The 17435-nt window shown below is 35.3% G+C and overlaps 3 protein-coding genes and 1 long non-coding RNA gene across 4 annotated transcripts; 1 reads left to right on the top strand and 3 right to left on the bottom strand.

The window, feature by feature from the left end:
- Nucleotides 1-206: 206 nt before the first annotated feature.
- On the bottom strand, nt 207-1541 carry LOC104813645 (probable calcium-binding protein CML29). Its single transcript, XM_010541328.1, has 2 exons — nt 1377-1541; nt 207-681 (listed from the first exon to the last, which is right to left on the bottom strand). Exons 1-2 carry the CDS (start codon nt 1511-1513, stop codon nt 333-335), a joined length of 486 nt encoding a protein of 161 aa, XP_010539630.1. The 5' UTR covers nt 1514-1541; the 3' UTR covers nt 207-332.
- Nucleotides 1542-5467: 3926 nt separating this feature from the next.
- LOC104813644 (nitrate reductase [NADH], clone PBNBR1412) lies at nt 5468-8945 on the bottom strand. Its single transcript, XM_010541326.1, has 4 exons — nt 7779-8945; nt 7547-7687; nt 7229-7461; nt 5468-7028 (listed from the first exon to the last, which is right to left on the bottom strand). Exons 1-4 carry the CDS (start codon nt 8854-8856, stop codon nt 5697-5699), a joined length of 2784 nt encoding a protein of 927 aa, XP_010539628.1. The 5' UTR covers nt 8857-8945; the 3' UTR covers nt 5468-5696.
- Nucleotides 8946-15247: 6302 nt separating this feature from the next.
- Nucleotides 15248-16858, bottom strand: LOC104813642. Its single transcript, XM_010541325.1, has 2 exons — nt 16778-16858; nt 15248-16342 (listed from the first exon to the last, which is right to left on the bottom strand). The coding sequence occupies exon 2, from the start codon at nt 16324-16326 to the stop codon at nt 15493-15495; it is 834 nt and encodes a 277-aa protein (XP_010539627.1). The 5' UTR covers nt 16327-16342; nt 16778-16858; the 3' UTR covers nt 15248-15492.
- LOC104813643 lies at nt 16088-17180 on the top strand. Its single transcript, XR_771797.1, has 3 exons — nt 16088-16180; nt 16262-16329; nt 16413-17180. It is a non-coding gene; the product is annotated as an uncharacterized LOC104813643 (long non-coding RNA).
- The last annotated feature ends 255 nt before the right edge of the window (nt 17181-17435 follow it).

Genomic DNA, 17435 nt, shown 5'->3' with positions numbered 1-17435 from the left:
CTCGCCGTACAACATTATATAGCAACGGGACATGCTTCACGAGATATAATATTAAAAATTATCTGTGACTTAATGAAAATTATATTCGGATATTATTATTGAATCCAATTCCAATGGAAACTACCTAGAATTTGAATTTTCAGGAGAAAGTATTCTTCCATACGAATATATATATATAAGAAAAAAATCGATTTTTTTTCTTATAATTATATAATTTTATCTATTTATTTATTTATAATTTTATGGAAATACAACATAATTTGATCATTTAAAAAAAAAGCTTGTAGTGGTGTATCATAATTTGATCATGCATTAATTAAACATCGTTGTGATCAATCCTTTTGGAGGGAGCTAACGATAAGCTTGAAGTCGTGAAAACTAACGGCTCCGTCACCGTCACCGTCAACTGCAGAAATGATAGCCTCGCAATCCTCAAAACTTATCCCACCGGCCCCGGAACTTTCAATTGTATCAAACAGCTCCTCGGGGGTGACTTCGTCGTCGTCGCAATTGAAATCAAGAAGCTGCAGTGAACTTTTCAAAGCGATCAGAATGCCCCCGTTTTCTACTTCCATCGACTTTGTGTTCATATCAAGAAACTCTGCAAGGCTTAATTGACCATCTCGATCCTTGTCTCCTTCCGACATCATCGCTCTCACGTCTTCTTCCGTAGCTTTGTATCTATCCAATACATATATCAAAACTATTATTATAAAAAAAATGTGGAACTAATATATGTATATATTGCGTTTTTGTACGTATGAGTATATGTGTACTCACTTTGCTTAATGAATATGATTTTGTGGGTTTGCACATGAAAACTAGAGATGTATCAACTATATCCAAACGTATGCAAGAATATGGAACTAATTGTTAAAATGAGGAAACAAATATAAATTTAAGAAGATTGAAATTGATTGGAAATGATTATGAGGATGATTGAAAGAAATTAAAAACACAAAATCAATTAACAAATAATGATAATTGTGTCAATTATCTCTTGATTTATTTGTTTCCATCATATATTATTTCTTTATAAATTTCTTTTTTTAATTATTTTATAATTGTTTCTTGTAAATAGATGAGTTATTTTCATTGTAAAACAAGAAGAAGAAGAAGAAGAGATGTAGTAATAAAAGTGTTCTTTGTTTTATTTTTTATTCTTTTCTCTCTTTTTAATTTCCGCATTTTATTTTTCAATATTAATGACTTGATATATATATATATATATGCACAAACATGTATAAAAAGCACGAAAATATCACAATTTTTGCCTCTTTGCATAACCAATATGATTTTATGGGACAGCATGAATATAATTCTACCCGGAGATACACATGAACATACACATGTACCAAGTATATATATAAACATACCCGAGGGAAGAGAGAATCCCTCCAAGCTCTTGGGAAGTGATGAAGCCGTTGTTGTCGGAGTCGAAGGCTCGAAAGGCCTCCATGAGACCGAGAACTTGGCTCATTGTATCAGAGAGAGAACTATTCACATGAGCCATTTGTAAAATTCCGGTATGGATCCTTTGTCTTCGTTCGTCTTTCGGTATAAATACGAACCAAAAAGCTGAGGGAATGTTATTCCTGCTCCCGTTTTTTAACGTGGACCTTATCATATTTATGAGAATTTGGAATTTGAATAACGATTATGATATGGATGAAAAAAGCATAGATTCATATTCTTATGCTTTCATACCACTCTTATCCACCACGCATATATATAGAGAGAGTATGAACCGGAAATAGAGCCAAACCGAATATAGAATACCGACTACCGAGCCGATATTTCCCTAAACCGGATTTTTTGTTTTTGTTTCAGTAACAAATTGATTTGATCATTTCAAAATTCGAAAACACAAAATACAATGGATCGGATTCATGGTTGGTTTTGGATTACTAATTCGTGTATAGGCCCAAAAGACCATATCTTTATTGGATCCATATTGGCCCAATTGAATTGAATTACAAAATTACATTTGATGAAAAATAATTAAATAATGATAGTTTATTATTTTGAATTATAAGATGCTAGTTATTAAATATTAATTCATGACGATTTAAGCGATACATTTTTGAAAAGTCACTATCGAAACTGTTATTCGAACCATACATAATCATGTATTAGTTAGTCATGGAGTAATTGTTAACTAATTATATATGTTATAAATTCTATACAATGGAAATGTATAATAAATATTTTGAATAGAGAATTTAGAAGTAATCAAGTGAACCCTCATATCCCCAAGTTGCATCCTATCGTTAGACGGAAACAAAATATAAAATCTCATAAAGTTGTAACCAATGTTATTATAACCTATGGTTTTCACATTTTATTATAAAAACAAGTGGGGATTTAATCAAACAAAAAAAACCGCAACAACTTTATTTATTTTTTAAAAAAAGAAAGAAGGTACGCTTTATAGAAAAATGGTTGACCATATTTTATAAGGAATTATCTTCAAATTATTTGTGCAATACTATATTATATATAGATGGCACTCTATAACGTGTGTGTTTTTGCTGTGCAATGCGAAACGTCATTAGATTCTTAAACTATTTAATGAGAAATTTTGTTAATACTCTAATTTTCGTACGATGGATCAATATTTAGATAGATCGAAATCGGGCCAAAATGCGTAAATATTTTAATTATAAAATATGTTGTCATTGCTCCTACGTCATATATATATATATATATATATATATATATATATGTTGTCATTTTCGCTAAGAAATATTTTGCCAAAAGGAAACGATAACGACTCGGACGTGTTTGTATAGAACGCGATGGTATTTTCTCATGCTGTTAATATCAGTCACAGTTGGCATTGGAAGATATTTTTATACCAAATAAAAAATGAGCCTCACGAAAATCATAAGCTCTTTTTTTATTTAATTTAAAAACGTTAATACAATTAATATAATGAAAACAAAATTATGAAGGAAACTTTTTCCAATTTGTGATCCGAATCCACTCTTTGGTAAACGACGGATTCAATGTTGTTTTCTTCTTGGATAAGACGACGTCGTTGTTTTGACAAAACTTGTGAAATTAAACCTATCTTGATTACGGAATATTACAAAGACGCATTATAATTGGCTTATAGAATACACACATATTTGGAAAAATAAACATCCTTAATAACTATTTATTTCAAATTGCAAATATAAATAAATAATTGCATGCATAGACTATACAACTTGATCCACTTTTTCAAAAGACAATTAAATGAAGAAAAAAAAGAAAAAGACAATTAAATGTTATAGCTTTATAATAGCCGACCACTTGTATATATAATTGCTCGCCATATTCATTTTCAATTCAAATAGTACACTGACATGAATAATCCAATATGACTTAACCAAACATAAAAAAAATATATTTATATTTATATATTAATTAATGAGATTTAAAAACACTAATGATCATAGATTAGTCATTAATCGTTAATAATTTATGAAAGCTTAATTAATGGCCGACTGATAAATTTTATTTAAACCTCCCACTTGATGATGAAATAAAAAAAAAAATTCTCCAACAACTGTGGCGATAATATTAACTTAAATCTCTTTCCCAACATAGTTGGAGCCCTTTCCCCCAAAGTTGTCGGAAGCAAGAATCTTTGAATACTCCATTAATGTGCTTATTTAATCTTGTGGACAAATGCCTTTTGGCCGGAGATACGCTTGGCCTTAATATAATATATGGTCTAATATTAATTTAGTCTAACTAATTAAGATTTAGTGGAATCAATGAGTTTAAATATTGATGGACCGTCTTAATAATGACCCAAGACATATTTTGCTCCTGACTCTTAATTAACCATTGGGGACACTTGTGAACTATGCGGAGAATTGTATGAAAGAGACATCGAGGTTTTACTTTCGTTGCCTCTATATATTACTATTATATATATAGAAAATGATTATATGCATGTTAATTTATCTGATTATTAGAGATGATAGAATTTTCATATTATATATCATCTGTAAATATTTAATCAGAAAGTTTATTATATATATATATATAATGGCAATCAATATCAAATAAAATTTGAAACAAAAATCAATAGGCAACAAAACATCAAAAGTAAAACTAGTATAAGATTAATTAAGTATCAAATTGCCAACCTCTAATAATCACATAAATCACCGGAGACATGTCTAAATAAAATCGTCAGTTGCACGACGAATCTTGCCTGTTTTCAAACGTCACTGTCGCAGATCCCGAAATAAAGGACGAATAAAAGAATGGACGGTAAAAAAACAAATTTGCAAAGACGGATTAATTTTTTTTTTATAAAATGTAAATGTAATGACGACAAAAAAATAAGCGTATGTATGTATATGTGTAAGTATATGGATATGGTTGACCCTTCACAGAGCGAAGCAACGTTCTTAGAATGGAGAGCCGTGGCGGCTCGCCCCCCCTCCGGTTCAGTCGCGTCTCCACCCAACCCTTTTCTTTTTTTATTTTTTCTTTTTTATTTCTTACTTTTTTTTTTGTCATTACAATATATACACACATACATATATATATATACAAGGGGCCAAATTTGAGAAGTTTAGGAAGTTTCCTTCTCTATTTTTTATGGCCTCAAAGGTGGCGACGTGCCGCTTGCATGTCCCTAGAGGTTTTGTAGTATTTTTTTTTCCTCATGGAAAAAAAATTCGAAAATAAAATCGATATATGTTGAGATATTTTGATTTTAAGATATTTTTGGTTCGAGTTATCTTCTTCCTCGGTATTGTGGGATCTTAGAGTGGCCTTTGAAGTAAAGTTTTAGATTTCTTGTGTCGAAACCATCAAATGTATAATATTTTATCATCTTTTTTATTTAACAAAATACTAATAATTTAATTTATATAATAATAAAAAAACCATCATTCAAATAATAAAATGTCTCTCGAAATCATTAATTATTTTCGAATATATATACGGTTAATAAATCATGAATAAAAGAACAGAGTGAGGATAATTTAAAGAAATTATACGTCTCTCAAAGAGAGCGACTGAAGAGGCAAATCAAGTTGGAGGCTCCTAGCTATCTACAAATATCAATCGCGAATCTTATTATATTTATTTTGTATGTGGATACGGACATAACAAAAAAAAATGATAATTTCGTGTTTATATTTATTTTTTTTGGACAAAAAGAAAACGAGAGACAACTGAAAACTACGTGTAATAATTGATAATCATAATTCATAAAATAAGAAAGAGTAGCAGCAGACATGTTAACAAGGCGTGCCGAGTCAATAGGACTCGCTGTTCGACTCACCAATCAATATGCATGCATGCACGTGTCCAAACACAAATACACAGTATATTTCTGCAATCCGGAAATTTCGAGTTCTCTCTAAATTTGTTATATCTCTGTAATAACAGATGTTTTTTTAAAATGTTTAGTCATCGTTCACTTCACTGGGGAATATGCTCAAATATCATATGCTCAAATATAAACAACCGTCCCTTCTTATTGTCTAAGCGCATGACATAATATTTCCGTCATCATCGCCAACAGCAACAACAAGATTAACCATACAATAATTACAGCGTACTAAACTGTTAATCCCCATTGATACAAAACCCAAAAAAAACCATTTCTTTAATCTTATATTTACATACAGAGAAAGATATTCAAACTCAAGCATCGTTTTTTTGTTTTTGCATAACATGGGCTCTTAGAAGATCAACAGATCTTCCTTCAGATCGTAACCCATCTTCTCCAGATTCGGTTGCACCGCGAACTGGAGCATAGGCGGCGGCCCACAGGCCAGAGCCAGTGAGCTACCCCCTTCTGAGCCGTACTCGGGAATATGTTCCCTAAGTACGCTCTCGGTTACGAAACCGGTGCTATATTTCCACCCTTCTTTCGCGTTTTCCACCACATACCAAACTTTCACCCTCTCGCCGTATTTTTCGACCCATTCGTCCAATTCATCCCTCAGAAGGATGTCATCCTCTGTACGGTTCGCGTACACAACGTACATCTCGGTATCGTCTTCTGGATCCTTGAGTATAGCTTGCATTACTTGGTAGATCGGTGTGATGCCCGTTCCTCCCGCCAGCATTGCTAGCTTCTTGGCAAACTTTGGTTTGCCATGGACCATGAAGTTGCTTTTGCCTGCGTACTCGATGTGTCCTAACGGTCCCTTGATCTCCAGAACCGATCCTATAGGCAACGAGTCAAGGTGCTGGGACATGAGCCCTCCATTGGGGAATCTCGGGTGGACGCCTTTGAAGTAAATCTTGACGACAAGATCGATGTGACCGACCGTATCCACCGTGCTGGTCGGAGTGTAGGCTCTCATGCAGAGCTTGTCTTCAATGTTGGCGCAGAGGAATATGTGTTTCCCAACCGGTAGACCAAGCGTCTGATCCTTGGACGGTAAGGCGAAACGGAACCTACGAACGTCATGGGAGATCGATGTCTTTTCGACGAGTTTGATGGGGACTTTTTCCCGAGGGTTCGCCAAAGCAATGTTCTTGACAGGAGCCAGCTCTTTGATGGGTGCCAACAATGGGGCCGCATTGGATCCACCGTGGACGGAAACGTTCGGGGATGAGTCGTAACCGGTTGTGATGAGTTCACCGATGCGGTAATCTTCTAGAAGCTTCTTGGCTTTGTCGGAGTGAATGGCTTCGAACTCTTCAGTGCAATCGGTGCCGGCATTGATGAGGATGGAGTCTGACCCACCTGGATGATCCTTGAGGAAGCGGGTGCAGTCGTAGATGTGGCCGTGGACGATGATCCAGGCTGAGTCAGCGGAGTTGTGCTTCCGGACCTCCGACATGGAATACGTTTTGGAGGACGTGTTCATGAAAGGTGAGGAGACAGATTTCTTGAGGGTTTGGTTGGAGTCGGAGGATTTCTCGAGCTGACGCTCCTTTGCCATCCACCCGCCCGATTGGTTCCCGGGTCGGGTCGGGTGCTCGAAAGTGATTCCGATTTCTCCCTTGTGGGGTCTACACACGTTGGTCTTCACCCGAAACCAACAGTTGTTCATCATTCCCTGTTACATCAGTCAGGATCATCACACGTTTTAGTCAAACGCTAAATTAAACTCGCTCCCAGAAATTGGCATAATTAAATAGTGCGACTCATGTTAATAATATGAATTCGCTGGATCAAGGAAGGACCCTTTCTGCTCCGGGACAAGGACTTGTTCGAAGAGAAAATTAATAAATAAAAGCTTATAATAATTCTTCTTACCATAACATTCCAGATGAGTTTCTCGGGCTGAGTGTTGAGGGTCTCATCCCAGGCGCGGACAGCTATATCCTTGGCACCAAGCAAGTCGAGAACCTCGACCTCAAGAGACCAGAAGCACCAACACCAGTATTTGCCATACTTGCTAGGCTTCTCTTGGTGGTCCAATTCGCACACCCTCCACGTCTCTCCTCCGTCCATCGTCACCTCCACTCTTGTTATCTTCTTCCCTCCCCCTATATTCATCAAAATCCCCAATTCAATTTTATGGTCAACAATTGACAGTTTCAAAAAAAAAAATCATGTCGTTCCCAGACTTACCTGAGTATGCGTAACCCTTTAACGTGTACGGCTTCTGGGTCGTGAACGAATTGATCGGCAAAATCTCGTCGTGGCAAGGCGTCGTTATCACCGAGTTTATGTTAAGCTCATTGATGATATACTCAGGCTTGTACCACCAAGCTGCACCAGAATAAATAATTAGTTACACAGTACTAAAAATCAAATGTTAAAAGGTGACAAGCGGGACGGGGTAAAAAGGTAATTTCGGTACCTTCGGCATTTGCCAGCTCAGCGTCGACGTGAGAAGGGAGGACTCTGTTATCTCGGTAGTGGTAGTAACTGTCAGATTCCTTAGTGGTGACGATGATCCGTTTCAACCATTTCACCATTCGACCTCCGATGAAACCTGGAATGATGACCCGAACCGGGAACCCGTGATCCGGAGTCAGGAGCTCACCGTTCTGCATATACGCCAATATGATGTCCCTCGAATCATCCATGGCGATCTCCTTCCTAATGCTCGTCCCGTACTTGGATCCGCCGCCGCCGGGGAGATCCTCTACTCCTTCGAAGCACACGTTGAGCGCTCCCCCGCTCCTGCTGTAGATCCCGCACCGCCGGAGGATTTCTCGGAGAGGAACGCCCTGCCACAGCGTCGTCGAGATTCCGGCGGCTCCCCAGTTGAACCCGATCGTCTGCTTCACCATGTTCTGCTCCTTGCGGCGGTTACCGGCGCAGACAAGTGTCACCGGGAACTCGCGGCTGGGGAATTCCGAGATCAGCTGGTCCATGGTGAATTTCGTCGGCCGCTTGACGAGTCCGGTGATTTCGACCGTCCAATCGGACCAATCGGCTTTGGGAACGGCGCCGTGATTGCGGACGTAATGGAGCGGCACGGGAGTGATGAAGCCGTGGTGCATGAGGCGGGTGAGCGGGGGCTCTGCGTTGAAGGGATGTTTTCCGGTCAAGCGGAGCATGGAGGCGTTACGCTGGATCCAGTTATCAGTAGTGGATTCGTCGCGCGGATCTAAGATGGACGGCTCCAGATCGCAGTTGGATTTGCGAACCATCTCCTTGTAGTAGGAAACGTTCTGGTTGTGGCTCTCGTCTTCGTCATCGCTGGAGGAGTCATAGTGGTGGTTGACGTTGACGTTGACGGTGCCGTTGCCGTCGCCGTTGTTGTCAACGTCGAAGGTGACGGCGAGTTTGGCTTTCTCTCTATGTACGACGCTGTTTTGGTGGTGACGGTGGGAGCGAGAGGGAACGGGAGGAGGCTTATAGGAGCGAACGACGCCGTTCAAGGCGGAGCTTAGGCGAGGGTAATGGCGGTTGTCGACGGAGGTCGCCATTGAAGAAGGCTATTACTTTCCCGAGAAAATAAAGAGGTGAGAGGATTGGGAAGAGTTTTCTTTCTCTGTTTTCTCTCACTTGCTCTCTCTGGCCCTTTGATTTTCTCTGAAGGTAGAGGCTAGCCGGTATTTATAGGCCGTTGCTAAATACGAAAATAAAAATATATATATAATATTAGTATATGTGTTTGTGTGTGGTCTCCAGTCCGGAGGGCCCATGCATGGGGCGGGAAAATTTTATTTCATAAAATATAACAATTTTCTCCATATTATTAAATTCCCAAAAAATGAAAATAAAAAATATGTACTATAATGTTAGAGGAGTGCAGTCCAATACAATGCCGGTGTGTGCCAAATGCACGTTTTATTTCAAAGATTGTTTCTAACAAATTTGATCTTGACGAGGTACAATGGCAAGTTGTACATATTACCACACATATGTCTAATCCTTACAACCTGTTCGAGTACCTTTTTTGTATTTATATCTAATGTGGTATCCACAAAGTGTTATAATTTTTAAATATATAAAATCTTAAAAAAATTATTTGTAAAATTGGATATTTAAAAAAGTTATATACTGAATATTGTTTATTGACCGAAATCAAATGACTACCACTATTTTTCTTGCAGTATTGTAAGGTTTTTTTGAGCTCGTACAAGTTTAGAAACGTTGGATTGAATTTCATATATTCAACATCATACATACATTAGTAGATATTTCGAATTATGTTTCAATTTTATAAAAATTAAATTAATTATTTTTGTCTGTTTTGTTTCGATTATTAAAAATTAAAATATTCATTTTTTGCTATGAGTTATAATCTATTTGTCAAATTACATCATATATTTAGTAAACTTATTTTTTTTAATTTAACTTTGATTTGTATTAGAATGAATTAACGATGTAAAAGATATATCGGGTCAATTTTGGTTTCAATTTTAAAAACGTTATACATTATTTTATTTATTTTATATTCCTAAACCGAACTTTGGAGCTATTATACACTGAATTTGCCATCAATGATTGAAAACACAGTTCATCTGAATTACAAAAGCCAGATGAAGATGAATATACTAAGGATGAATCATGAATACAGATTTGTAGTAAGGGATACATATATATATATATATATTGTAAAATAGTTTATCTTTTATATGATTTTGTCCGAACAAATTCGATTTTATTTTTTAATGATTGTTTTAGTTTGTGTTTATATATTTATAAATTACGTTAAACTTCTTTTATTTTTTGAATTTTCAATATTAGACGGCGAGGTTTGCGCCGAAAACACACACTTGGATGAAATTATCTCTACCGAAAGCACATGAAATTGGCCTCGACATATATTTCAATGAATTCCAAATATGAAATTACAATATACGAAATGTTACTAAAACATTTTCCATTAAAAAAAAGCGTATTTAAGTAATTATATTAACCATGGAAACCAAACTACGAGATAGACCATAAATGTTGTTCACATCATAATGTTATTTTCTCTATTCCGTATTCCAAACAAGATTGAAAATAAATGTTTATATATATTCAATTTCAATCCATGTAAATAGCCTATGAATTACGATGCCCAACGGTTCATGCATTTATTCACAAGCCAAATGCACCTAATATGGTCAAGATAACTTTCGAAATTTATAATAAATACTATCAAGTAAATATGGTCAAGATAAACCTTCCCTAGTAGATATTTTTTTTGTCTCAATATGTGCACAATTTGTGTGGTCTTGCCACACGTTTTGTCGTGTCATTGTTTCTTCTTTGTGCTTTCCTTTACAATAACTATTTGTATATAACAAAAATCATACATCTTACATACATAAATCACGAGTTAAATCCGAACTAGATGGTGTTATTGAAATACATAATTTTATATATAACTGAACCTGCAAATCAATTTTATAATTAATATATATATATATATATATATATATAAGCGTTGTTATTATTATCATTAATTTTTAAAATACTAATAATTTATCATAAATTTTGGGGTTGTTGGCAATCTATATATAACTAAACTAGTCTTTTGTTGAAAAATGGGTATTACTGGTGCTATGGGAGGGTTTTAATAATATTATCGTCCCATGATTGTAATAAATATAATAATTATTTCCTATAAATATGATAAGTATCTCATTATCTTAGTTCAATAAACAAAATCAACATGTAAATTCACTTAGACATGGTCAATTTTCGTACGACGGATACATAATATGTACGATTCAGATATGCATGCATCATGTGTGGATATATTCTATTACGAAGACAAAGGGATATTGATGGGATTTTCTCGTGAAAAAATTTGTGATCATATCGTTTTGATTCGATAAAAATGCAAATAATAAAAATATTTTTATTAATTTGAATACAATAAAAGGACTACAAAAATAAAATAAACGTGTATATATAAACAATTATATCATAGACAAATAAAAACATGAATTACTGATCGGGTATTGTTTATATATTGACTTCAAAGCCCTTGAAATTAACATCAAATGTTATGATTATGAGCATGTAGTCAACTAATTTAAATAGGAAAAAAAATTATCCCGAAGATTCTGTGGATTACGTGACGAGATTAAGAGGATAAAGCACAATTAAGGAATTAAGTATGGACTAAACGACGAGATTAAAGCTAAAAAGGGAGATTAAAGAGAAGACTTTGGGAATAGAGGCAGGAGTGGCGCATGGGATCGCCAACGGCCATGTGAACAAGAACGGGGCAACGATTCAAAGAGACGGGTCATATTATATATGGACTTTTTTCTCTCCATTTATTACAAGCATTAAATATATATGATACATGTGTAACAATATATATGGACCCACACACACATATATATTGTCTCTACATATTGGAAGATAGTAGCAAAAAATGTGACCATCTTAGGGATATATAAAAATTAACTAATTCCAAAATTTTCTGCTAGAAATAGATTTTCACGTTTTGCCTAAAATTCTATTTCATTATTTTCGAATTTTGTTTTTTATTTTAAAAAATATATTCATTCAAATTTTTACGTGTGATTTGATTTGTTTTGATTCTATTTTTATTTAAATTCAGAATTTACTATAAAAACACTTTTTTTATAAAAAAATCAATGTCCATTTTTTTAAGTATTTTCATATTTCATTCGGAATTAATTTTTTTAATCTCTTTAAAATATATCCACTCATATTTTATAACGAATTCATTTCCCAGATAATTATATATTTTCAAAGATCACCTCGGGTTTTTGGCTGCATGCAGTTAAAAGACCAGCGGTCGACATTGACGAGTGTTGTGAACTTGTGAACATTCATATATATATATATATATATGGTCACCAAGAAACTAACAATTCCTTGTCTATAAATGGCAGTTGCATAACGATATTATTCATATGAATTATTATAACGATGCTATTACGCTGGATGATAAATAGTGTAATAAATGAATTATCCATTATGAAAATTTTAGTTTGTAAAAAAAATTTATATTATTATTCTTATTTTATAATATTATATATTTAAACTCATTTAATTGTCTATAATAATGACTAAAATAATTATCTTACCATCCGTAAAACTGTATATATAATATATGTGTATATAAAACTTTATAAATTGGATGCTAATTCTAGCGATAAGTTCGACCATAAATGAATTTTTGTTGGGAACTACTGATATTTAATGACAAAGAGTAAAAAAATAATATGAAAAACGTAAAAAGGAAAATATCGGAAAGTAGAAGGGATAACGATGAGGAAACTTGATGGGGTTAGGGAAACATCGACCCTTTCGTGACCCCTCGAGCCATTTTCCTTCGCTCTGCATCCATTTTACGAAATTCCAATTTATAAATTACATATTGTGTGTGTGTGTATATATATATATAATATATATATATATAAACCAGCCATTAAAAGATAAAAACACAGATTATGCCTGATGATTACGTAATCATATGTCTTTTTGTCGTGTTTCGATTAAAAGCAAGTGCTGTTATATTCTTACGACATATTAAATTCATACAATGGTATGTTTATACGTTGGGCCAACATATCCACTTAAGCCGTTTATGGACTGATTTAATGGAAAAAGAAAATTGGATGTGAATAATCTCTTTTGAGTTTTTTTTTTAATTAAATTTTGAAGTTTGCAATAGTAATGGATTCGAAAACTAAATATATTAACTATACGAGGTATTTTCATGGCGGTTGATTTTTTCTATTTCGAAAACTAAAATAATTATTTTCATGGCGAAACTCGACTATCTTTTCCGTTATATATACATATACGTATATAGGAGGAGATACAGGAACTACGTGAATCAGACGCATGTTGTCATAACACTATCATGGATTCCTAGGAAATGTGACAATTATTTACGAAAATCATTATAAATAATAATTATATATGTTTATAAATTTTAAATTCAGGGCAAAGAAATGAAGCAAAACACTAGAACCTCCATGGTGGCAATGGGCCATATTGACACATATAGCCTACCCAAGGTACTGCCGAATGCATATATGCGCGCTATTTTTATTTTATCACATGATTATATTATAATTACATTTTTTAATCGTTGCCTTAAAGTTAAATAAAAAGGTGTTGCATGTTCCAACACCACCCCAATTCATTTGCTTAATTAGACGAAAGAAATCTCTAAACTATGGATAGTAATGTATATGAATTATGTAAATATTCTCCGAGGAATTTGTGTAAAATACAAATGATATATATATATATATATATATATATATATTATTCATTTATAAAAATTATATGATGTTAGATCATAAATCTTAACGCCATATCAAAATAATTGAATAATATACTTTCCAAGTGATTATTTTGTTAAAATATCTGATGTTAACCTTTTACAGTTAAGGGTTTAATATTCATGAAATAACTTATTAAGGGTTTAATATTCTCCAATGAAATAACTTAAGTGTTTTGTCATATTTTTGTCCTTGTTAATGGGTTTTTAATTTTGTTTTTGATTTTTTTAGTGAAGGGTTAGTTTGTTATATTACTAGTTACTTTATTATTAGTTACCAGTCTTGATAAAGGATGATTGGTGTTGGTGAGAATCATGTCAGCATTTTAATAATGTCAAAGCTTAAAATAATTTTTGGTGGGTGATATTTAGTATATACTATACACATACACACCTATGTTATGAATATGTCATACACACATATATATCTTACATTAAAATGGAAAAAAAAGTATAGAAAAAATTAAGAACTTTCACAATGATCAAGACAAAAAAAAAAGATAAATTTGCTATAAATAATATCTTATTAATTAATTCAGTTTCATAATATATTGTAACGTTTTTTTTTTATGAAATGTCACTTTAAATCAACATAGAAATAATATTCCATTTCAACTATCTAGTTCACAATATCACATTCGAGCATGTCATGTTTTAGCATTGCATATGCTAAAACCTCATTTTCGCAATTATTTTATTCTCTAAAAAGTTATAGTTTTTTTAAAATGGATAAAAACTCGATTCTTGCATTATTATCTCTATGGTAATTTTAACATATATATATATATATATATATTTATATATGTATGTATATATTATAATACAGAATCTTGCAGTGTGCAATCTAAGATACCGTTGATTTGGGTCATGTGAGTAACGCGATTGAGCCCAATAAGAGCCCAAGGGCCCAAAGACCTGTTGAGATTTTTTCATTTTTCATTTTTCATTTTTAAAATAAAGGATGTCGAGTGAGGTGCTACCACGTGGCATATCATTATAGAAAGAAAGCTCTCTTGCACCATTTGTTTGCTCCCTGATGTCATTCATAAAATCGCAGATTTCGAACATGCTTTCCGAGTCTTTGACCAAAAAAACTTTTTTTTTTCCTGATACTAATAACGATCAGGGAAAAGGAAAATCTGAGGTCGACGGATGAGCCTGAAGGACACGTGGCAGCGATCGGAAGGCGCGTCTCCTGACACATGATCGAGAGTTCAGGGCGGCGGCGAGACTCGCCGGTGAAACGAAAGGAGACGGCGGAGACAGTTATGGATATGATTTGGAACAAAAAATGGCAGCATCAGAAGGAGAAGAAGATAAAGTTTTAAGGAGAGTGATGGAAGGACTCCAAGTATCGTTTTTCCGGTTATTTCGCCGGGAAATGGCGACGTGGCGATACGGCCGTTTTGTTCCCGACGGAGAAGAAGAGCCACAACGAAAGAGCAAAAAAGAAGAAGAGCCACAATGAAAGAGCAAAAGCATTCGTTTCCGACTTTTTGGGTATTTTCATTTCAACCCTTCTATTTTGTTCTCATTTTCTTTTTAACCCTATCTTTTACATCTTATGAATTTCTCCCAATTGTTTTTAAATAAACATAAACATATCTTCCAAGGAGTATAAATAGCTTTTTCCTAATCCGAAATGAAGCTTTTTTTCTTCTGTTTTAACAAAGTTTCAGGAAGGAAACTACACAAATGCATACATAAGAAGGAAGAAGAGAGATCATATGATATGATGCCAGAGCACAGAGCAATGTAGAACAGAGAAAAACAAATGCCATAGTTACAAGGAAACAACATGGGAAATGGATACACATTTACACTGCTCCTACAATGTTTGGCAGTTGTATCAGCTTCGGTTGCCTCTACGACTGAATTGGCTCCTCGCAAATAGCAAATGGCGAAGAGAAGGGCTGGGTAGAGGAACAGAGCGAGAAGAGGTGGCGAGGTCGTCTGTTTCCAAATCAAGGAAGCGGAGACGGGGTCGTTGCCTCTGCCATGGATTCAGATCCAAGAAACTGAAAGCGTCATCGGAATTGTAGTCTTCTCCATAAGCAGTGTCGTTATATGGCTCTATCACGTAATCTCCAAACACAATTGCACCTGGTGTCGATGACATTATCGTGCTTATCGTGTCTCTTCTGTCTCTCTCATTCTCCAGCTTCTTCCATTTGGCTTCCAGAGCCGGGTCGACAGCCCTCGGACATGAATGCGGGTGCTTTTCCTTCATGTGTTTCTTGAGCTTGCGGAAACTTCCAACAAAGGAACAGCTTTCCTGCATACAAGCTCTCTTCTTGGAGTTGAAGTACTGACGGGCGTTTTCCACCACGGTCCAACCTTTGACTTGACCACGGCAAAGAGGGCAGCAAAGTTCAGGTCGGGCTGTGTTCTCTTCTTTACTGTATGTCTTCTTGTATTGCTCCAGGCAATTGGAAAAACGGCTGCCCGTTGCACACATGTAAGGACGGCATCCCTTGTGGTACGATGAACAGAGGAGAAGCACTGCATTGTGCGGACGCTCCAAACATATCGGGCAGGTTGATCCCGTCCACTCTTTCTGGCTTGAATCTTTCGTGTCTTCTTTCTCTGAATCTCTTTTCTTTCCCACTTTCTTACAGCAAGATAACAGCGGATGAGGAGTCGAAGTTTTCGCTTTGTGGTTCTCTTTGTTGGTTTTCCCCATCAGGTACAAATCAAACCTACGAAATTCGAACATCTAACTCAGAAAAAAAACAAGAGCAAACTAAACCCAGATAGCGCATTTTGTAGGAGATGAAGTGCGCGTGAACTGGATCTGCAAATGGCGATCAAAGCCTAAGAAACGCAAAGTTACGGATCTGTGAAGCAAAATCTGGTAACAGAACTCAACGATGAAACATGCTTTTCATTTGTTATACGGACAGAACAGGTTCTATCGCATTCGTGCTCCAAACTATAACGCAGCATCAATCCAATACGGAAAACGCGAATTCAACTCGAGATATGAGATCGAAAACGAATTACACGGCGCAATGCTCCACGACACACACACAGAACGCATCACAGCGATCTCGCTAAAAACGAAGGTCCAGAAGACCATCTAAGATAGATCTTTCTTCTAAAACTTAAGGATCAAAGGAATCAGCGTACCCAACCTGGAAATTCCGCGAACCAGATGACGAACACCGAAGGATAATGTGATGAGAGATGCAGGGACGACAGAGACGGAAGTGTCGGAAGACGAACACGACAGCGGCGGCGGAACACGGCGGTCGGAGGAGATGAGGTCTCCGATCTTCGCGGATGTTCGAGGGGGAAAAAAGGGAAAAAGCGATTGCTTCTGAAGATTGTCGTACGCAACGAGGCCGGCCTTTTCATTTGATTTTTAAACGAGTTTTAGATTCTCATCTCATGTCGTCATTTTGACGCCATAGTGTTTGTATCGCCAAAATACCATATCGGGGCTATATCTCACGCTACGTTGGGTTGGGCTCTTTCTTGGGCCGTAATCTAACAGGCCTGTTATACCCAATTATCCAAATGTTTCATTGCGTTTAATTTCCTCGTGATAATTTTATTCGATGATATGTATGCGCCAAAAAAAAAAATAATACTTGAAATAGATAATAGATTTGTGACGTGGACGGTGATGTGTGATACCGGGAAGTTGCGACGCATGATATCGGATGCTACGTCAGGGTTTTATTTGTCAATTGAGATTTTCCCATCATATTAAACAAAATTAAAGCTAATATCACACGAAATGAGAGCCTAATAAGGGAAAAGTGTAACTCAAACGTGCCACGTGAGTCA

The sequence above is a fragment of the Tarenaya hassleriana genome, unplaced genomic scaffold, assembly GCF_000463585.1.
Source record: "Tarenaya hassleriana unplaced genomic scaffold, ASM46358v1 Cleome20, whole genome shotgun sequence".
In the NCBI taxonomy this organism is placed as follows: Eukaryota; Viridiplantae; Streptophyta; class Magnoliopsida; order Brassicales; family Cleomaceae; genus Tarenaya; species Tarenaya hassleriana.
The sequence above is the reverse complement of the archived record's forward strand: the minus strand, read 5'-3'. Positions and strand labels throughout refer to the sequence as shown.